General features: G+C 34.9%; 1 protein-coding gene across 1 annotated transcript in view; it reads right to left on the bottom strand.

The window, feature by feature from the left end:
- Positions 1-615: 615 nt before the first annotated feature.
- The window catches only part of LOC126812444 (protein unc-80 homolog), a 96332-nt gene continuing 72235 nt past the window's right edge, over positions 616-24712 (bottom strand). Inside the window, exons 42-57 of the mRNA XM_056103426.1 lie at positions 24269-24494; positions 22756-22835; positions 21906-22029; positions 20852-20891; positions 20675-20730; positions 18153-18332; positions 16933-17056; positions 16304-16513; positions 15574-15669; positions 14839-14927; positions 13746-13899; positions 12874-13026; positions 11908-12081; positions 10804-10950; positions 9617-9930; positions 616-3641 (exon numbers count right to left, since the gene is read on the bottom strand). Coding sequence (XP_055959401.1) covers positions 3597-3641; positions 9617-9930; positions 10804-10950; positions 11908-12081; positions 12874-13026; positions 13746-13899; positions 14839-14927; positions 15574-15669; positions 16304-16513; positions 16933-17056; positions 18153-18332; positions 20675-20730; positions 20852-20891; positions 21906-22029; positions 22756-22835; positions 24269-24494 — 2212 coding nt within the window. The 3' untranslated portion in view covers positions 616-3596. The remainder of the gene's footprint in view (positions 3642-9616; positions 9931-10803; positions 10951-11907; positions 12082-12873; positions 13027-13745; positions 13900-14838; positions 14928-15573; positions 15670-16303; positions 16514-16932; positions 17057-18152; positions 18333-20674; positions 20731-20851; positions 20892-21905; positions 22030-22755; positions 22836-24268; positions 24495-24712) is intronic.

The following is a 24712-nucleotide window of genomic DNA, read 5'->3' as shown; positions in this document are numbered from 1 at the left end:
CAAGATTCATTGAAAATCAATATACTTGTTCGTCTCAAGACCTTAAACACTGTATCAATTTAAAGTCAATCGGATATCAACTTTAGCATCTAGAGCGTCCACAAGATTTTTTGAAGTGATCAAGGAACATAACTCTGACAGTAATTATCGGAAATTGCTGAAAATCAATAGGCTTCTTCGCCTCATGACCTTAAACACTGTGTATAAATTTAAAGTCAATCGGATATTAACTTTAGCCTCTAGAGCGTCCACAAGATTTTTTGAAGTGATCAAGGGCCATAACTCTGACAGTAATTATCGGAAATTGCTGAAAATCAATAGGCTTCTTCGACTCATGACCTTAAACACTGTGTATAAATTTAAAGTCAATCGGATATTAACTTTGACCTCTAAAGCGTCCACAAGATTTTTCAAAGTGATCAAGGGCCATAACTCTGACAGTAATTATCGGAAATTGCTGATAATCAATAGGCTTCTTCGTCTCATGACCTTAAACACTGTATATAAATTTTAAGTCAATCGGATATTAACTTTAGCCTCGGACCGACGGACGGACGACAATATACGACCACATTTCAATGTGGGCGTATAAAAATAGGAAGCCATGCATTATAGTTTATATAATAATTTATAACTATAGCTTCATCACAGTATACATGTCTTCTACTGTACAATACAATTGCCATAATGTATTAACAATTTAACAAACAATATACGATTACTATAAAATTACAATTAGTATCAGCACATCCGACAAAATGTACGTGTCAAATAAATATTCTAACAAATTATAAGATTGACAAAAATCTTTAAGTGAGTTGAACCCGAATTATGAAAAATGTACAATCAATCCATAATCAGTGAACAATAAAAAATTAAATAGACGAATTTGAAAATCGCGCAAAAAGTGAACTTTAGAATTAACTTTGTGAATACGAATTAAATAATTTTTAAAAAATAGAATTTTTTGATTAGTTAAGGTTTTTGGGACATGCTCCCAATTGCGACAATCCATATCCCTAATACCCGTTAGTGCAGGACCATACTGACCCCTGTTTTGATAATCAATACAAAGTAGTATATGGGGTACTCCAGAACCAAAAGCTAAAAATAGATTCGTGCGAAATTGCCCCACGGCTTATTAAGTTGAATAGAAAGCCATTGTGACACGATACAGTCGTTTGTGTATTATCTAGATAGTGTGGGACGTTGCAACCTTCTATCTTTCTATTCAACACTGCCCTTACTCACGATCGTCATATAATTTATTGACTCGCCAATCGCCAACTGTTTACAATTACGAATTACTATCGCCAACTGTTTACAATTACGAATTACTATCAATAGATATAAATTAACATTACCCGACTATTTCTCTACGCGCCCATTCCTCTTTTGTTATTCAAAGGATGAATTTAAATGGTTGGTGTAAAGCGCGTTCCCTTCCCCGTCTGACTTTAAGTTCATTAAGATACCGTATGACCGATCTTTAAGCCTAAAACTGGAATATATTTGTCGTTATGAAATGGGTGGGCAGGGAGGCTTTTTACACCAACCCTACAGTAAAACAATCAACAACGGAGCAATTGCATGCAATTAATTAAATAAACAATAGCAATAAATATATAAATAATAATAATAATAATAATGTACAACAGGCGCATGCTCAATTTTATATCTGTAAATAAAGGACCATGTGCTTGACTTCGCGCAATTTTGCAGAATCTACAAAATGCATTGCCAATCCCACACATGGAAGAAAGGTAATTCAAAATAATCATAAATCTCCGCGAATCAACGAAATTAAATCATGGACCTACTTAAAGTATTTTTAACAAAAACAACCAAAGGTAGTATATATTTCAGAATTTTAGACTCAATATTATTTCAACATTCCGACGTATCCAACGCCTTGAAATTTTTCCAATGGATTATCTCAACAAAAAATCAAGTGTCCCCAAAAACGAGCGTTGCGCACACGGCCGTAAAATTATAATCAACTTCAGAAAAGACTATTTCTATACATAATATCATCAAAAAATTAATAGCTGAGTTTGAAGACTGCATTCGCCGTGGCTCAAGGCAGAAGATACACCCATAATACTTTAGATTAATGACGTTGATCCCATTGCACACAAATTTCAATTAACGATATACAAATATCACTTGTGTTTGTAAGCATTACTGAAATCCGCCCTATGTAGTGTTTTTCGGTCTCATATTTCGGTAATCTCCACCATCCTCAGATTCGACATTTTCTTTTCATTCATCTTCACCAGATCGTCAAGAGTACTTCAAAGTTCCAATATTGTGAAAAAAATTTTCTTTCAACAATGGTGCTGTGGTAGTTTATCTATACGTTTATATAATCTCTTAAAACTAATGGTAATAAATCTAACAATATCATATGTACAAATTATAAATAATCGCACTATTCATATAGATATACCGTGGGCACACGGAACCATCCATATGGCGGTGACAATGTCCATTTACCGATGCCTTATTGCACTATTCATATAACAATAACGCACTATTCATATAGAACTGCTCATATAACGATGGCGTAATGCACTTTTCATATAGTGACATATTGCACTATTCACAACGATGACATATTGCACTTATGCCATATTGCACTATTCATATCTCTATGACATATTGCACTATTCATAATGGTGACGAACTGCACTATTCACATAACGATGACATATTGCCCTATTCATATCTCTGACATATTGCACTATTCATATCTCTCTGACATATTGCACTATTCATATCTCTATGACATATTGCACTATTAAAATATAATAATTGTGAAAATACTAAATTACATCACATATAAACAATCTTATTTACACAGACATAGAAATGGTTATTATCTCAAATGTATAGTTTGACCAGCAATCTATATTCTACAATATTCTATGGTGCCCCTGTCATGACACATTTCTTTGCTCATTTAAAACCTTTTGATAATGCCTTGCTACATCAAAGGGTGTCTTTTCCCATTGAGATACTTTCAAAACGTATTTATATACAATTAGGACAGTTATGGTTGTAAAATAAAAGATTAATTGACTTTTATGAAAGTAAAAAACCACTAACGGATAATATTTGAGTTCTTATTTTTTTTTGATCATCTGTCATAGATCTTTTAATTTAAATATTTTAAATTTAAATCTTTTTCTTTATGGTTAAATTTGCTATTAGTATGTTCTTGACAGTAACATTTCTTTTGTTTTGAAATGCACAAAACAATAATAAGTCTTTCAAAGCAAGAATAGATCTTTTTCTTTATGGTTAAATTTGCTATTAGTATGTTCTTGATAGAACATTTCTTTAGTTTTGAAATGTACAAAACAATAATACCTCTTTCAAAGCAAGATTATCTTAGAATCGAGGAAAATAGAAAGAAAGCATTCATATTAAAAGAGAAATATGCATTCAGTAATAAAATGTATTATAATATAGAATAAGAACATAAAAACACCGAAGTAGAAGTATTTAAAACAGAAAAAATATTAGTTATACTTGCATTGTAAAACCACAATTCAATTAAATAAAAGACTCAAGAAACTAAAGAATAATTTCACCTATACATTGGTCTCTAATATGGAAAACTGCATCAGCTGACATTGCTGTTCAAAAGAAAATAAAAAGACACAAAATTAAAATAAGTATTAATTTTTATAAAATAAAACTGCTAGCATCTTACATATAGCTACTCTTAATATGAAGTAAAAACTGTGATAATAAAAAAATCAAATGCACTAACTTGCAGTCATGAAAATAATATGCATTCTGTTCATTAATATATCTTTTCATATCATTAAGAAAAGTCTTATTAAAGCATTCAAAACAAATATTTTGTATGATAATTCAATGCTTATAAAGAATAAGTAAGTAGTTTATGGGGCATTTCATGAGTTATATATATATATAGAAACAGTATAAACATACTAAGTATTAAAGAAAAAAATAAGAGAATATAATTTAATCAGTAGTCTCAAACCACACTCATTCAAAAGTTTAAATGTATATTATTCTGATTTTTTTTCTAAGAAAAACCACTTCAGACATACTTTAGATGTGAATTAGACTTTTTTTAAGACATGTTTTATTCACTATAAATAAATGGGAGATTGGGGAACAGGCAAAATACCTATGTCAGACCCCTATCTCTAAATTAGAATTTTAAAATATGATTGTACAATATAGCTTGTTGCCCTTCAAGGTGACATCAATCAAATACATACCTTTTTTTTCACAAATATGCACAATAAAATTTCAAAAATGATTTAAATATCTTAGAAAAAAAAATATATTCACAAATTTATATTTCCTAAAGAAAATATCAACACATATTTTAAATATCTTAGAAAAAAATTGTAATTTGAAATTTTCGTAATTTTAAAAGATAAGTTTAAAGAATACTGTCTTCAATAATATTTATATTGACTGAACAGGCGATGCCTAAATAAGTTCTCAAACTTTTTTTTTTTTTCTCCTTTCTTAGATTGTAAAAAATACAGTAACAATCAGTACATTTTTCAAAATCACAACTTTTTCGTATGTTTCCTAAAGAAAATATGAACACATGGTCGGGCCTTTAAAATCCATAACAGTCCATCTGTCTGTATATGAATATTAAAGTTAACACTACCAACCAATAAATATGGTTTAATTTAAATATAATATATAAATACATTACAATTAATTATATTTTGGCACACAAAATTCACACAACTAAACGCTACTCACAATAGTCAACAAATTCATCTATTCTATATATACATATATAGTTTATACACTCGTATGTTTAAAACATCTATTTTACTCAGTGGCGTGCAGAGGGGGGAGGGGAGGGGCAAAGGAACCACATCACAGAGACATCCATTGTCACTCATATCACAGCGACATCTAGTCAACGAGTGACATCAATATCACAGTGCCATCCAGTCATGAGTGGCAACCATATCACAGTGCCACGCAATCAGAGAGTGGCATCCATATCACAGAGATATCCAGTTAACGAGTGGCACCCATATCACAGAGATATCCAGTCAAAGAGTGGCACCCATATCACAGAGACATCCAGTCAACGAGCGGCACCCATATCACAGTGCCATGCAATCAAAGAGTAAAATTAAATTAATCTTATTTCATCTTTTTTGACATATTTAAATTGTCTCCCTTTCTCAAATGAGTATTAGAATCTAGAACGTACACTTGAATCTTACGGGTATAGAATGAAGGAGGAGCTGACCCTACGCATTACCAAATCTCTGCATGCCACTGATTTTACTAAACACAAAAAACATCAAAATACACAAAACCCCATTACTTGTAGTTTATGTTTCACTATACCTATTTTAAAAAATCCAACTTTTGATACTTCAGATGCACAAATGCAAATTATATACTCATATGCTATATATTAGCAAAACTTGATTGATTCTGAATTATAATCCTAGCCAGCATATTTTGATCTATTACCTCGATATATTACATATGAAAAAAAAAAAATATTGGACAAAATAATAAATTAAGGATACAAATGAAAAAAAAAATGTATACAAAATGTGTATGATCAAAGCAGAATGGGGAAAATGAGGCCAAGAGAAGAAAAGATAAAAGCACTTGCAGAGCAAAACAGTGAGGATATATGCTAGATGGTGAGTCATCTGTTGTAATGTTTTAAAGAAAAAAAAATTAAGATATGAAATATAATAATTTTAGTCATAACATGTATATTCAGTCTGATCCTAGTAAAACAATTCTGTAAGAACACTTCCCAACATATTCACAAAAAAAACCCAACCTTTCTCATACCAATCATGCAATAAAATGATAAGATAAGCCTACCCCACCCTTAGATTCCAGATCCCAGAAATAATTCTGTTGTAATAATTGGCAAGATCAAGACATTCGTTTTTTAATGAATTTGCTTTTAAATCCAACTTCATGCCAAATATTCAGAAAATAAATAAATATTTTGAAAAAAAATTAAGAATCTGAATTACAAAAAAAATGTCATCACCAAGAGAAAAGTTAAACACCAAGCATGCAACATAAAAACCAGACCGAACAAACTAAAATATTTAATTCTTATATTGGTTCTCTCCATGTATAAAAAATTGCTTGTATTGATGGACTAAATACCTATAAATACAAATAATTAAACAATCCACCCCTAAAAAAATACTTCAACAAAACAACATTTAGAAGAAATCGTCATGTTTCTGGGGAATCGACGAATCTGATATATTTAAGTATTGAGAATTATGCGTTTGAAATTTGCGTTCTGTTGTTAAATCTGTTGACATCAAATAATAACATTAATTTCTGATTTAATATTTCATACATATACATCAGGACACCGAACACCATTTACGTAAATGTTATTATTTGATGACTACAGAGATAACAACAGAACGCAAAATTCAAACGCATAATTCTCAAAACTTATATCAGATTCGTCGATTCCCCAGAAACGCGATGAAATAAACTAAATCAAAGCTGAGCCAATTAAATATGATACAAGAAAAACCAACCATGATTTAAATACCATCACACGAAACAAACATAAACAAGACAAGAAGACCAGCAGACATTGACTAACATTGTCACTTAATGACCACACAGTACCACTTGAATATAACCACTGCCATTTAATAACACAGAGAAACAATAACATACAAATTACAAAATCAATTTTATGCCATACTATTTCAAAATGACATTTGTTTCTTGAACAATTTGAATGTTTCAAGTTCAATAAAATTTTCTTGTTAATTCTTAAGAATTTTATCTGGAGCATAATTTTGGAAAATCAGCGATTTATATTTTTGGGTATTACAGATTCCAAATTTCTGAATATCAGTATTTTAAACGATAATTTAACTTCAATATTTTGGCAACAACTTGTCCAACCTCATTTTAAATTCCGAAAATGTTACTGACAGAAAATAATGTCATCCTAGTTTTTGTTTTGACATAACATAATAACAATATCAAATATTTTTCTCCAAAATATATGAGAACAATCCTATTCCATCACATATAAACTTTATACAATAGTACTCGTTCCTTCATCATCACCAAAGAATATACACAATGAAGATGGACTTTTTGTTTCTTCTCTGAGAAGAGCTGAACTTTCATTAGCGCTAAGAGAATCAGATGAGTCACCCATGGAAACGTAGACCTGACTTGAAGCAGAAGCTGGCACAATACAGGAAGCAGAAGTAGTAGTAGTGGTGGTTGCCGAGGTAACAGAAGAAGTGGGTGTTGATAGAGGGTGGTGGTGGCGAGATGTAGTCGGGGAAGGTGATCGGGAACGGATATAAAGTGCTCCGTGACGAAGTATTCGGCCATATTTGTGGATTTGGCCACTAGCATCACTGGCAGGGTCATCGTGGGATTTGGATCGTGGAACAAAACGAGGACGACTGGTCTACAGAGAAACAGACAAACAGCCAATAAGAACAAGGCAACAAATTTTTCACAGCCTCTCTTTCAATAACAGTGTTGTTAACATGAATTTGAAACTCCCCATATTAAATTCAAATGAATCAAAATTGGTTCAGAAATGACAGAAAATAGGCTGAGTTCAAGTCATAAACATTGACATTTTGGAATTTAAATGGACGAATACAGAAATGTACCCTAAAACAGACATGGAAGAATCTTAGGTGATTACGTTTTTAATATCAAGTGTTGATTGTTGAATTTCAGGGTCTTATATAAAGTTGGTGTTGTTGGTGTCCTCCCACTGCTAAAGACCCCTACGCGCAATTATCTGCGATACCACCCTCAATGAAAGTGGACGTTACGCACCACGAATGAACGAACTTTGGAACCTGTTCATAATATCTTAAGTCATATTGCGATTACCTTCTATAATACTCTAAAGAACAGTCTCGAACCACTATGCACATAGAATCTTGTTTAAAAATCAATTTCTTTTCCTTGTGTTAGACACCTCTCTAAGCGACAAGAAAAGGTGAAAGAGGATATGGATTAATGCCATGGCAAAAGAGTAAAAACCACACTGTTATTGAAGACAGAGGATTAAAAGATTAAAAAGATACATTTATCAAGGTAAATCATCAGCCGAATCATGCATATAAACAGCAATTGGGAAAAGCTTTACCACCAAAAATAGAGAGATAGAGTTTTGCTTAAAATATAAAATACAGAAATGAAGTGAAATATAATTTAAAATAGCCAACAAAAAAATTCAAAAAATAAACAGATAGATTTTAATTATGATATATTAAAATTTTTGAAAAATTGTAGAATATAATTTAAAATAGTTAACAGAAAAATTCAAAAAAGAAATAGATAGATTTTAATTACGATATTAAAAATTTTGAAAAAGATATCTGTAGAAGATGAATTAAAGGTTCAAATTTGAAAATAAAGAAAATATAAATTGTAGAAATTGAGATTTAATTTACGGTCAGTGAGAATAATGATTTCTTAAACCTTGGAAAAATTATTGATTTTAATGTTAATTTAAATCCAATTTTTTTTTAATAGAATTGTTTAAAAGAACTAATAATTGAAGTCAAGTGCAATAATATTGATCAAAGTGCTATTTGAGTATTAATTATATTTTGAGGTGCATTATTGGCAGTGAATAAATAGGTGCCTTTAGTGAATAATATTATATGATATAATATATTTAATAAAGTGAAAATTTTTGCAAGATAAATATTCTGATGTGCAAAGTTTAGAGAAATTAAATACCATTAATGCTGATGCAAACTAACTTATAAGTAAAATCTCAAATATTTCAAAATATTCCGAGAATGCCCAAATAAAAAAAATAAAATGTTATTAATATATGTATATAAATTTTATACATTGTGTGAATAAATTGCAGAAAATGCATGTATTACTGAAATTCAAGTCATTTTGAGTCAAAATTCTGTAAAATGTATTCTTTAACTGCATAAAAAAAAACAACTTTACAAATGATTTCAGAAGAAGCTCTTTGAAAATTATAAATCATTTCTACTTGAAATGCTGAATTCGTTAACATCTAAATTTAAAATATTGTAAAACTTTGCCCAATTGTGTAGTTATTAATAGATCTTTTTGTTTAATATGCATGTTGAAATTCAAAAATCAAATGCAATTGCATTGTGCAAAAAATTATTACTATAACAATAGAGAAACCCTTTTCCTAGAAAATAGATCTAAACTAAAAATAGCTTTTTCCCTTACATCAAATAAATGATTTGAGAATATTCCTTTATATGAAAAAAATATTTGGTGAAAAATAAATAAATAAAAAGATATTGAAAGATATAAAGATAACAATCAATGAAATAGTTTAATAAAAAGACAAGAATTTGAGTTCAACCTGGAAGTATAATTCTAAAAAGGATAGAAGATTATTAAGAAAAGTATCTCTATTTGGTAAATTAATAAATCTCCCTCAAACGTGACTTTGTCAGTAGTTAAATGTTAATTACAATGGAAGACATGCTCTAAGTTAATTATTTAATTGATTTAGAATTAATTAATTATTCACTCCATGTTTATGCTAATTAGTAGAGTTAATTAAATAATCAAATCACACACGAGTTGCGTTAGGATGTACCTTTGCTTCCACTGATTCTGGGATTGTCTCCACAGAACGAGCCATGGTCACACCAGTTGGTCTTCTTAGTTGGAAAGCTGCCTGTTCATGGAAGACAACTGCTGTTCCTGGAACTCTTCGAGGAGAATCTTCGCTACTTCCAGCATCAGTCTCATTATCTGGGCGTCGTCTATGTGACATAAAGCGTCTCATGCTAGTTGTTTTCGTCTTCTGGCGTCGAATCTTGAATGTTTTACGACTTTTGGCATCTTGTCGTTGGAGTCGATGACCTCTTGGATCTTCACCATCAGCAGTTGTCATGGTATGAATTGATGCTAAAAGAGAGTAAAAATTGTTATTGATCAACTGATAAAATGAAATACGTATTCCTCATATCTCGGAATTCGTAATAACTGAATTGATGCTGTCCTTCAAAGATACATAAATTATGAGCTAAATCTGCCTATTGCAGATCTTTCTTTAGACCTGAAATGTTTTCTAAATTATTAATTAGACATTAATTAACTGATCCAGGCCGATGGCATCCGATTTCTCCACTATTAAATAGATTAGAAAGGTTTAGCCATATTTTGATTTAATTTTAAAATGGAGGAGCAAGCCATAGCTTCGAACAACCAGTATGGTGGTTGAAATTACTGCACACGTCTTGTCAAACCTTTGCTCGCAATAGAGCAATTTGAATGAAATTTTCAAATTATCAATTTTATATTATCTATTTTCGAACTATTATAGCAAGAATCGCCAGCTCTTTTAACTAAATCTTGCATATTGTATCTTTAATAATTAAACCATAAATGGCTGACCAAGCTAACATTTACTGCTAGTCACTGACGTCACTATCAGAGACTGCCAATGAAAGGACTGATAATAAAGGGTACCGTAGGCATTGAGCATGTTCAGAATAAAGTAATTTGACTGAAATTTTCAATATTTTTAATCCTACCATTCACGATAACAGATGAGGTAGGTATGATACAACATGCACGCGTTAAACATTCAGCCATCCAACCCCCCAGATGTTTTTAGTATTGGGAAGTAGATGGAGATCCCGGAGAAACCCAATAATGTTGGGATGTTGTCGCAGGCTATGTCACGCGATTGTCACGGTAAGACTATACAAAGCTTGAATTCTAGAACGTTCGATCTGTTATCCCATTTTATTCTTGTCTATCATTTACTTCACTTACCTCCACCATTGGCAGCTTCGGCTTCTTCATTTTGAAACAGAACTCGAGCTGGTGACCCCTGCTCATCAAAACTTGATTGTCTAGAGGCATGACTTCTAATTGTTCCACGCCGATGAAGTCTTGGTGAACCTTCAAAAACAGCTTGTTCTGTAAAATAATAAAACAGATTATAAACTTTATAAATTCTGTTTAAAGCATTTTTAATGTAGATTACAAGTTATCTTACATTTTGACTTGTGAGGACAGAGTTTTTTGGGGTTTTTTTTCAGTTTTAAATATAAACCCACTACAGAAACTTCAAAATGGAAAAGTATGGTATTTGAGTATAAAATATTATTGCCATATTATACTGAAGATAACAGGTAATTTCTCAATCAGGCACCAGGAGTCAACATGTTAGCGATAGATAATGTGCTTCCAGAGAGAGAGAGAGAAATGGGGTTTAACGTCCACTCGACACAACTAGGTCATTTCGGGACTAACATATGGTTTAATTTTATTTCAATAATTCGCTTGCGCATAGGGGTCTTTAGCAGTGGGAGGAAACCGGAGGACCCGGAGAAAACCCACGAGGTTGGACAGGCGACCCTACTCCTTGTCACGTACAACCGGGGATTCGAAACCACGCCAGTCGACTCAATGACAGACTTTATGATACAGAGCGCGCACGCTAACCATTCAGCCATCCAACCCCCTAATGTGCTTCCAACAATAACATTACTACTAAATAAAATATTTAGCCAATGGTACTAATAGTGATCCTAGTTTACATAATTAACATTACAATTAAAGGGAGATAACACTAGTGGAGAGAGAGAGAGAGAGAGAGAGAGAGAGAGACTAGGTCATTTCCGGACTAACATATGCTTGCTTAGCAGTGGGAGGAAACTGGAGGACCTGGAGAAAACCTTGAGGATGAACAGTCATTTTCGGTCTAATATATGGTACAATTATATTTCAATATTTCGCTTTGTCTTAGATGCTTTAGTAGTGGAACAGCTAGAGAACCCAGAGAAAACCCACGAGGTTGAGCAGACTACCCTACTTCTTGTCACTCGACTACCCAACCATTTAGGAGGGAATTAAACAGATCGGTTACCATACCTGGAGAAAGGTCATCAATAATATTTTTTCGGGTGAATTTCTCCAATATTCTACTTCCATCATGGGCCGAGATACGTTTACTAGATTTACTGCGCATCATTAATGGAGAATTATCTTCAGATGTAGCAGATCGTTGAGGCCCACTAGCAGAACTACACTGTGAGAAGATGGTGGCTGAAATTGATAGATAATATTTCATAATAAAGCTAAATGTCTCACACTAATATTTTGAGATTAACATAAGCTATGGTATAAGTAGAAAATCCAAATCGAGAGTCCAAACTTAGGATTGTGTACTGGGGGTTGTTGTTGTCAACTGTCATTGTGTTGTCATCTAATAAGTGTATTCTCACTTCTCTAGCACCACACTTCTTTAACAATTCTGAATAAAATTAATAGTCTATCACCACCCTTCCTTTTACAGTACTTTATCAATTCTGAATAAAATTAAAATTAATAGCCTAGAACCGCCCTTCCTTTTAACGGTACTTAATAGCCCAGAAAAAATAACTGAAATTTTGTAAGAGTAAACAATAAAGTGGGGGACCCCTCGGGACTACATCTTATCGTTAATGCCATCCGGTGCGAATGTTCTTAAAGTGTGAATCCATTTGAATTCATTGGCTTTCCTTACGGCATCGTTTTTGCTGTTATCTGGTGCCAAAGATCGACTCCGGTCCATCTGTGACATCACATGTGCTCCGGTGACCACCGACACTATATATAGAGGTCCACCGCATATCCTCATTTAAGCCTGAAGAGTTCGAATAAGAACGAAACTAGTAGCTGAGAGAAATCTGGGAAGGCTGTTCGCCTATTTACAGATTTTTCACTGAAATTTTGTAATCTAAAAAGTACATAGAAATGACTTTGCACGGTTTAAAAAAATACAAAGAGCCATATATACAGTGTCTTTTATGTTATAATTTGACATAATAAAGTTATGATAAATGTTTATATTCCAACCTCTACTTGGTCGTTTTCCTGCGATATTGAGCACTGGTTTCATTGGTCCAATAATCTCCATGGCAATCTCTATTACAGATGGTCTAGAGCGATCAGGTATATAGGAATCTGATCTCTCAGTAGCGAAGGTGGCAGCTCTAGATCTATAACCAGCTGTTTACAATCACACAAAAATAAAAATTAATGTTCATTTAATAATAGACATTATTTATACGCTGAAAGTTACTTTCAAAATATGTGTTCCTTTGAGCAGAATATCGTCATCTATTCAACTTGCATCTATCTGGAACCAACTCTAATTAAATGAAATATAAGCTCACATTTGCCACACTATTTTTATGGAGAGAGAGAGAGAAATGAGGTTTAACGTCCACTCAACACAAACTAGGCCATTTCGAGACTAACACATGGTTCAATATTATTTAAATAATTCACTTGCCCGTATCACTTGCGCGTAGGGGTCTTTAGCAGTGTGAAGAAATCGGAGGACCCGGAGCAAACCAACGAGGTTGGACAGGCAACTACTCATTTTCACATACAAACAGGGAATCGAAACAACGCCAGTTGACTCAATGGCAGACCTTATGATACAGCGCACACTCTCTAACCATTCGACCATCCAAACTCCCTCTACTTTTATGGAACAGCATATCAAAACAGGTGAAGTCTAGCACAATGCTTAATCTTTTTATAAAGAACCTTATAACAGCACTTTGAAATAATCCAAATTTTATTAATTTTTCGTTCTCAAGAAGGCCTTAATCTTTGAATGAAATTTAGTTTTGAATATTCTACTCGTCCATTTTTGAAATTGTATTCCAAGATTTTTGACTACGGCAGATAATTTTTATTAATAAGCGATTTGCTCTTACCTAGTTCATCTCGTAGTTGTTTGAGCTCAGTTGCTAGTTGTATTAATATAGAACCACAAGATTTAGGGTGGGTAAAGGAATAGCCTTGTAGTTTATCTCGTATTGTTTGTTGAAGGTAATATTCTTGTGCTGTATCACAGTTCACTTTCATCATCTATAACATAATAAAAATCAGGGAATCGAAACCACGCCAGTTGACTCAATGACAGACCTTATGATACAAGACCTGGAGAAAATCCACAAGGTTGGACAGACAACCCCTACTTCAGTTGACTCAATGACAGACCTTGTGATGCAGCGTGCATGTGATAACCATTTGACCATTGGCCATCCAACCCCGCTACTTAGAGTTACATTTTATTTTTGTTTTCTTATGACGTCTGATCTTTCCGTCATTCCAAAATTATACAAGGACTGCCAAATTTTAATATTTTACATCCGTAAAAAACAGCTCTAGAGAAAAAATATCTAGAATATCTAGAATCTCTGATGGTCTGAGTAAAATAACACAGGTGGAATATAGCGCTAAAATCATTGTTAACAATTCCTACAGAGCAATTTCTTTAAAAATCTACAACAAAATCTGTGTGAACAGAAAAACAAACCATTTAAAATATTAGATGCAAAAATCTAGAAATTCAATAGGATTTTTTTTGTAATGTTCCCATGAAGAGAACTTTATCGTGTTCACAAGATTTCACAAATTTGAATGTAAACTCTACGAGTCTAGATCACTACATTGTGAATTATTTTAGGGTGCCTCCTTAGGTCCAAATAGAGAGAGAGAGATTAACGTTTTGGGTCATTTTGGGACTAACATATGGTTCAATTTTACTTCAATAATTCACTTGCACATAAGGGTATTTAGCAGTGGGAAGAAACCGGAGGCCCCGGAGAAAACTCACAAGGTTGGACTGACGACGCTACTCCTGATATGATATGTAGGTTTGTTTGTGATTTCTGCATATTGTGTTTTGTGCGTAGATTTGTTTTGTGTAATTGTGTGTGGTGCAGTCCCCCTGTACTTACTATTAGGCCTAAATAAACAATCACACCAAATTTAATGTGGACATATAAAATGGGAAAAGCTTACTCTGAAGTCAATAAAGGTCTGCAATATCAAAAACAGAGCTGGTCGATGAGTGACGACAAAATCAATGAAATTCCATAATGGTAGACCAACTGAAATTAAAAGATTTATTATTAAATTGGAATATCCAGAAAATTGATATATTTATGCCGATATCTTGAGGTTCATTACACATTATTTGACATCAATATGATTTTGGTTGAAGTGTATGTTAAATAAAGCTGTATTATACATTCTATTGTTCATTTAGTATATTGTTCATTTCTCTATTTCAAGCCTCTTATTAAATAGCTTTACAGGCAACTTGTATATGCTGGTACATGGATAGACCTATTTCATAAGGCTAACTGGTCAAAGGTCACGAGATGTAAACAGGGCTAGCACTAATCCCAACCCTAAACCTGGACCTAGCCCTAACGCATACCATAACCTATTATCTTGTCAACAATCATGTGCCCTAACCTTATTTACATCTCAGTGGCTTGGACGAAATATTGAATTGACCTTAACAAATAGATCTATCCCCGGTACACATGTCAGGAAATAAGACACCTGTCGAAGGCTGTCTACGATATCACCCTTGATGGAAGTAGACGTAAATCTCCAGGAATGAACGCACAAACCTGTTGAAGGCGTTGCTGATCCACTATTTTCGATTTTCATTACGATTACTACCTCTGATTTTAAACACTGAACAATTTTCTGAGCAAAAGATTGTACAAATAATAATACTAATACCTCTTCCTCTGGCTGCTAAATTTTGTATGGTTTTTGCCACTTTATGCCACTCTGGTGCCAATACCTTATCAAAACATACCATTAATATCTCTAACCCTATAATATCAAACATACCATCAATATCTCTAACCCTATAATATTATACATACAGTTCTAAATCACAGTGGAAGATTATGCAAACATGATGATTTTTATATGTGTAAAATGATTATTATGAAAAGAGAGATACTTGAAATGAAATGAAATGTGGTTTAATGTCATACATTTCTGCACCAGACTAATGAAGATGGACATATGCCATACAGTGTGCTATGAGAGAAATTTTGCCTCGACGGCAACATTTTCACCTATTCTTCATGGCTAAGTGAGTAAAGCGCTGGCTCACTAGGCTGGAGGTTGAGAAAGTTGGCCCAGAAAGTTCATTAGGATTTTCCAGCATGGTTTCCTCTTGTTAGTGTTGCAGGACAGAGGGCCTAACAAGGTCCCATGTACACACAGGCGTGCACGTAAAAGATCACTTGGCAGCAGGAATTTGATATAAGAGTATGCCGTACTACTGCTTTCCGGGCAAAATTTCCCTCATAGCACACTGTATGGACTATGTCCGTCTTCATAAGCCCAGTTAGAGTAGAACATTTCCTATTCTTCACCAAAATACGTGCACACCAACTTATAAACCGTTGCTAGCCAAGCACCCCCTCCCGGCTAAGAACCACTGATAGATACTTACCAAGTAAAGCACCCCACTGTTGTAGATCATAAGCCAACTTGTATGTAGGTTTATCTGACTGTGATATACTACTAGAACGACCGTATTCACCAATAGATAGATGTGATTTGGCATTATTATTAGATCCATGTACTTTACCTCCTTGTGATAACAGATTACATATAATATTACATATAAATACAACGTCGGTATGAGATAACTTTGGCATATCTGAAAATATAATAAACAATCATCTTATAAGGTAATGAAATGAAATGAAATGGGGTTTAACGTCCTACTGTTCTGCTATGAACTTAGAAATTTTTGCCCAGACAGCAGCACTACGGCCTATTCTTATATCAAATTCCAACTGTCAAGGGATCTTTTACGTGCACGCCAATGTGTACACGAGACCTTGGTTTTTCATGCAATCCAAACGACTATTTTTAACAGGCTACCAATATGAGAAGTTTACAGATTCTTAAAGGAGGTAAGTTGCTAACTCAATATAATCCACAGTCTTCAACATAGGAAACATGACTTATTGGTCAATTTAAATCAATGACAGACCTTATGATACAACGAGCGTGCTAACCATTCAGTCATATAATAACACTATGTAAGCAAGTTATTCAAGTAATAATTCTTACCTTTTCTACCACATCCAACTCTAATGCACAACGGTAAAATAAAATTAACCAATAGATTAAGTGTTCTATCATTCACATGAAACATGGCTGTTCCTCCACAAATCTGCTCAAATGTATATTGGTCCTGCAATTCAAAACATTTACTTAAGAACTTTTCCCAGTGCAAGTTAGCTTTGACATTTGACAATTGAAAGCACTTATATCACTACTAATGCTATACTTACAAGATGGATTGGCACACCACTGTAAGTTGGCTTTGATAATGGCAAGCACTTATATCGCTCCTAACTTTGAACATCTAAGATTTATCTGCACACCATTTAATAATTTTATATATTAATAATATTAATAGGGTCGGTGGATTACGGTTGGGAGTATTTGTAAATTTGTGTTCAATAATTTTTTGGTATGGAGAGGTTCTTTCGAAGTGAGAAAAAACTGTCATGCCCAGAGAAACATATGAAACGTGGCCGACGACACTATTTCTTGTAAGGTACAAACCAAAGTCAAAATCACTTGCATGGACAACAAGAATTATATAATTTATGCCAAGAGACAACATATATGGCCACCCAAAATGAATACATGCCAGTCAAAGGAGAGAGAGAGAGAGAGAAATGGGGTTTAAGTCCACTCAACACAAACTAGGTCATTTCGGGACTAATACATGGTTCAATTTTATTTCAATAATTCGCTTGCGTGTAGGGGTCTTTAGCAGTGGGAGGAAACCGGAGGACCCGGAGAAAACCCATGAGGTTAGACAGGCGACCCTACTCATTGTCACGTACAACCGGGGATTCGAACCCACGCCAGTTGACTCAATGACAGACATTATGATACAGCACGCACGTGCTAACCATTCGGCCATCCAACCCCCCACCAGTCAAAGGAAGTTTGGAGTTTAAATTTAAAAAATTCAGGGTCAGGAGTAATAACCTGGCATAAAATAGATCGTCATGTCTGAATTTTTACAATTTGTATATATATAGGGTCCCTCATGGTCTTTTATGTGATGGGCAGTAGCGTTAAAAGAATTAGTTACTGACGGACGTAGAGGTGTGAGGACAATTAACTTCCTCAGGAAATGTGAGTATATAAAAAGGGCAATCCAAGGACAATTGCAACAATAATCTCTTGTTAAATACGAAACATTATATTATATTAGATATATTTGAAAAGATACGAAACAGTCTTTGCTCTAAAAACATGCTACATCCTACCCCTAACAACTGCATCTGCATGGCAACAAGTTTAACAACTGCTGAACAAAATATAGGTGGCACTTCTACTACTGAACTGGACTCAGACCGACTGGAACTGATGGTTGTGGCGCCTTCAGGTATTAATGGACCACCTGGTGATCCTGATAGTAGAATGTTTATCAAAACATTGACTAATGTCTGAAATACCAAAATAGTAGAAATTTTCAATTTCTATAATTATTTCATCTATCATTCATTTTTTCATTAGTAAGAGTCTTTTTTTTTTTTTGAATTAAAACATATCTAATGTGTTTAAATTTGCTATGATGTTAACTGCCTGTAATTGTGGTCAAAGACATATATATGTATTTACTACCTCTATATATATATACTGAGCGCCATGGAAAACGCATCACTTAGTTTTTCGTCTAACAAAATGATCCTGTAAACATATCTTATTTAATTTGCTTCTTATTGTGAACAATATTCAAATGGAAACACATTCAATAACAACACATTTGTACACTTATGGATGTTTAATCTGTAATCAACGGTACAAAGTCAGAGGGGTCAAAACCAAAAGTACGACACAGATGTCAGTAGCGCGTGTGTCATCCACGGGCTCTTACGCACGCTGTGCAGCGACGTCGCATGGAATTAACCAATGTTTGAAAGAAGGCCTGGGGCAAATTGTTCCATTCTTGGACAAAGAGCAGCTTCTAAAGCAGCAATGGTGTGCATCTGTGGTCTCCGATACAGACGGCGTCCAATTTCATCCCAGGCATGTTCTATCAGTGCCATGTCGGGAGACATGGCTGGCCAGTCCAAGACATTGATGTTGTTAGCAGCCAGGTAGTCCATACTAAAACGGGCGATATGCGGACGTGCATTATCCTGTTGGAAGTGCTGAAGTTGTGGGTGCGCTCGAAACCGCGGAACAACAATTGGTTGCAAGACATCATCACGGTAGGCTACAGCATTAACACGACCCCTGCAAATGTGTAGGGCGGTCCGGTGATGAAATGTGAAGCCTCCCCACACCATTACACTTCCCCCACCCCATCGATTCGTTTCGAAGACGCATCAGTCTGCAAGATGTTCCCGAAGACGTCTCCACACACGTTGACGGCCATCAGCGTGATAAAGATGAAAGCTACTCTCATCACTGAAGAGCACACTTTGCCAGTCTACTCTTCTCCATGTCTGGTGTCCTTGAGCCCATATCAAACGCCCCTGACGGTGATGATTCCTGAGGATAGCTCCAACATAAAGTCGTTGTGCACGTAGTCCTACTTCTCTTAGACGACGTCTTACGGTGTTGGTACTTACTGGTCCTTGTCTTTCGACGATTGCTGCACCTTTTCGATTCGCTGGGCGGAATCTCTCACGCAGATGAGTGACCCGGATGTAGCGGTCTTGAGCCTGGGTTGTAATGCGTTGTGGACCAGGACGTTGACGGTCACGTGTTGATCAAGTAACTCGAACACGTTCCACCAACCTTACAATAGTGGACTGATGACAATTGAAGTGTCTGGCAATAGCACATGTAGACATGCCAGTCCGGGACATTCCCATGGCTTCATTCCGTTGATTTTCAGTAAGTCTCGGCATCTCTAGCTCGATTCCTTCACACGTCCAACAACAAATTACGACAGATTGTAGTTTCACAGTTCATGTACTGCACATTAAGTTGAAAACATGCTTTTAAAGGGCACACACAATGCTGCACGTGAATATTGGGTTTTTCATGTGCATCTTGTGCAATTTTTTTTTGTGCACACGGGCCGATATTTTTTTGTGTTTGGGAGCATTGTGTGAAACAATAGTTCATAGTATTGCATAATATTATACATACAAAACCACCTAGTAATAAAATATTTGAGAAAAAAAGTGATGCGTTTCCATGGCGCTCATTATATTATTGTTAAATTATTTATACATATTCATTATCCTCAAATGTGCTATATATTGTATGTATTAGTTACCCTTAAATGTGGTATACAAGCTATATTGTATGTATCTATTACCCTTAAATTTGATAAATTACTGTATTATTTTTATGTCTCTAATGTACGTAAATGAGCTATTATTATTTATACACCTCTAAATGTGGTAAATGAGCTATATTTTATTTATATACCTCCAAATGTGGTAAATGAGTTATATATTATTTATATGTCTTTAAATGTGGTAAATGAGCTATATTTTATTTATATACCTCTAAATGTGGTATACGCCATACAGTGTGCTATATACATTGGTTTTTCATCCCATCCAACGACCAGAAAGCTGTCCTTGTCAGGCTATCTGGATGAACTTTCTCGGCCAATGAAGGGATGAAACACCCGACCTCCAGGCTAGCGAGCCAGCACCTTACCCACTTAGCCACCGTGACCCCCCAAAACATCTTTAAATGGAGTATATTTGATTTATTACCTTGAGATGTGGTAAATGAGCCACCTGGAGCAAATGAGCTATATTTTATTTATATACCACTAAATGTGCTACCTGGAGTAAATGTGTTATATTTGATTTATTACCTTTAGATGTGGTAAATGAGCTATATATGGAAACTTTCTTAATGTAGAATAAACCCCTGAAAAAGAAATATGAATCGGTCATTACATAACAGAAACAATTATTGAAACAAATTGAACCATAATTGAGATATACTACAGAAATGAATAACAATATAATAGTTAGCTATTATTTCGTACCTTTCAAAATACTTGAAGCTGCATCCCAATTCATCTGTCTCTGAAAAAAAAAATAACAAAATCAAAATGTAAACTGTTGAACACATATCATAAATGTTAAATTAAAAATACATATCAGAAGTGTCAACCCCCAGGTATGAAAAAACAGGAGACCAGCAATGAAAAAAAAGGAGAATCCAGGAGATTTTTTTTTTCATCCAATAACTTCATTTTTATTAATCATAGGCTAATAATTTAAATGACAGAAACTTTTTTTTTTTAAATATTTTGTGAAAATTTACATAAAATGCTACCCAAGAGACTTTAATACGGTACTCCAAAATGTGTTTTCAGTCATATCATAATAAATAAGAATCAGTCATACAAATTTTACAACTCAAATCTGTGAATAATAGCCAGTTAAAACTGATGAAAATCGTAAAAAATTTGAATGATAATATATAAAATATTTATAATCTTGATAATATCAGATAAAAAGCAGGCTACATTAAGTCGAAAGTAGCAAATTTCAATCTGCAAAACCGATAAATCCCGTTTTCTATCTATGGCTGCAATCGTGTGAATGGAAATCCCCGGAAACGTGACGTCAGGGCGGTATTTTCCCGCAAGTGTCTCCCGTACATAAATGGTAATTGCGCTTATTTCGATAACTTTTATTTTCCCCGCAAGTGCCTCCCACATAAACAGTAATAGCGCTTATATTTCTATAACTTTTGAGTCCAATTATTTGCATATATTGAGATTGATATCAAAGTATTATAATACAATCACTAGAAATATATGTAACTGGAAATGTAATCCAAAATCACAGATTCATTGGCTAATCCCTCACATCCGCCAGATCCTAGTGTAGTGAAGGCAAGTAAAACGAAATTTTGAACTATAAAAAACGAAACGAAATAGGATAGTGTTGTAATCACATTGGCAATTAATATACGTAATAAAAACAATAACAGTTGCTAATCCAATTAAAGCAACGTTTCGTTAATAACGTTGAGAGAACCCTCAATGAAACATCGCTTTAAATAAAATAGTACATATGAATATAACTCACTCGTAATCCAGTTTTCTTGGAGAGTTTCGTAAAAAGTCGATCCAGACGTCGTAATATGAGATTAAGAGCGGGCCGTATTGTTTCTTGTGACCAATCAGTGGCTGGTAACATCTCTGTCATATATCTAAAGATATAATAGAACAGTTAAAAACATTTATAATCAATTTCATCAAGACATTCAAAGAACAATTTTCCTCAACTCTTTCAAAATTCTATGCTTGTGTTAATTTAAAAATATAATTATTAATTAAGTCTTGGTTGTCAGTCCTTTTATTGACATGCTCCGTCTTATTAGCGTTTAATGAAGTTATGTCAGGTATTTCTAATCCACTTAACATCTAAGCCATCTGATAACCTAAAGAGTTGATTATGGGCTTGCATGTTAATAAATGTCGAAAATAATAATTTATATAACATTTAAAGCTAGAAAAACGTTTGGCAATAGACAGGATGAAATAGAAAGAGAGAAATGGGGTTTAACGTCCACTCGACACAAACTAGGTCATTTCGGGACTAACATATGGTTTAATTTTATTTCAATAATTTGCTTGTACGTAGGGGTCTTTAGCAGTGGGAGGAAACCGGAGGACCTGGAGAAAATGCATGAGGTTGGACAGACGACCCTACTCCTTGTCACGTACAACCAGGGAATCAAACCATGACAGTTGACTCAATGACAGACCTTATGATACAGCACGCACGTGCTAACCATTCGGCCATCCAACTTCCCCCAGGGAATCGAAACCATGACAGTTGACTCAATGACATTGCATGGGTTAACCAATCAGCCATCCAACCCCCCTAATAAAGCATGAAATAAAGTTTGAAAAGAGTATAGATAAAATCTGACCTCTGTAGTCCTGTACAAGCCATAGTAACACTATCATACGGTGATAATTTTAACAGGGTATGAGCAATTTCAGCTAATCTCTGTAACAGAAACAAGAAGTTTATGAAATCATCAAATTGTTTCCCTATAAAATACATAACTATACTACGATCATCTACATTCTACAAGGTAAATGTCATTTCAATGCTTACATGTACAATGTGAGGGACATGTTTTAATAATGAGTCACAACTCTAAGAAACTAACCATAAATAACACTGAAATCTGCATAGAATACAATATGAAATGGTGTAAACTATATGTCCATCTGTCACCTTATACTAGCAGTGTGGTTCAGTGGGTATGGCACTGGCTCATTTTTTCCCAGGCAGCACTCATTTCAGCCTACTCTTCATCCAATTTCAACTGCCAAGGGGATCTTTTATGAGCTCGCCGCTTTGTACACAGGTGGACTTCAGGGTTATTTTTCATACCATTTAAAGGACTAGGCAAAGATTCAGGTAGGCCAAGATATAATGGAACTGAGACGACTTAGCGAGTGAGATGCTGGCTCGCTAACCTGGAGGTCCCAGGTTCAATCATGATGTTGGTCGAGAGCGTTTCTCAGGATTTTCTGGAGTGGCGAGGGGAAGGAGGGCATGACAGTCCTGCATACGCCACCTCCGGCAAGTGATTTTCTGGAGTGGCGAGGGGACGGAGGGCATGACAGTCCTGCATACGCCACCTCCGGCAAGTGATTTTCTGGAGTGGCGAGGGGACGGAGGGCATGACAGTCCTGCATACGCCACCTCCGGCAAGTGATTTTCTGGAGTGGCGAGGGGACGGAGGACATGACAGTCCTGCATACGCCACCTCCGGCAAGTGATTTTCTGGAGTGGCGAGGGGACGGAGGACATGACAGTCCTGCATACGCCACCTCCGGCAAGTGATTTTCTGGAGTGGCGAGGGGACGGAGGACATGACAGTCCTGCATACGCCACCTCCGGCAAGTGAGAACCTGGGCTTTAAAATTCCTGAAGTTTGTTCTCAGGACATGAAATGAAATGAAATGAAATGGGGTTTAACGTCCTACTGTTCTGCTCCTATACTGGGCTAATGAAGACGGGCATACGCCATACAGTGTGCTATGAGGGAAATTTTGCCCGGGCAGCGGCACTATTGCCTACTCTTATATCGAATTCCAACTGCCAAGGGATCTTTTACGTGCATTCCAATGTATACACGGGACCTCGGTTTTTCGTCTCATCCGAAGGACTAGACAGCTGTCCTTGTCAGGCCCTCTGTTCTGCACCACTGACAAGGGGAAACCACGTCGGAAAATCCAGATGAACTTTCTCGGCCAATGCAGGGATCGAAAACCAGCCACCGTGGCTCCCTCAGGACATGAACCCAGAACATCATGCCACTGATTACCTTAGATTTTAGCATGAATCAAGCCATTTTTATATTTTGCAATCAATGACTATCAGCTGCTTTAAATCTCATAAAATAAACAATTGGAATTATAACTTACATTATGAGCTTTATGATCAAGTAGTTCTGGTGATCTAAAAGAGGGATCTGCTAAAACTTTGCGTAATTCTTTCATACGAGCTGTGCAACTTGAATAGAACTCAACAGCTATTGACAACAGTGAATCTCTGGGTTTACGGAACTCGTTACGTAGTTCCAGATCTTCAGGGTCGGGTACAAAGGTCTTCCGTCTGCCTTCTTCCATATGTCGACTTGGGGAGAGGAAACTGAAATATTATTTAAAAACCACAACCGAGAATTTATGATTTCAATCTGAAATGTAGTAGCAAGAATTTTACATGAATAAATCAAAGTACTGGATTCTAAAGAGCAATCATATTTAAAGACAAACTTTCAACAATTTCTTCTGAAAAACGAGAATAGAGTAATCGGTGGACAGATTAGCCAAATCATTTGGCCGAATCAATTGGCGCCGAATTGCAGC

Source organism: Patella vulgata, chromosome 1, assembly GCF_932274485.2.
Source record: "Patella vulgata chromosome 1, xgPatVulg1.2, whole genome shotgun sequence".
Taxonomy (NCBI): Eukaryota; Metazoa; Mollusca; class Gastropoda; family Patellidae; genus Patella; species Patella vulgata.
The sequence above is the reverse complement of the archived record's forward strand: the minus strand, read 5'-3'. Positions and strand labels throughout refer to the sequence as shown.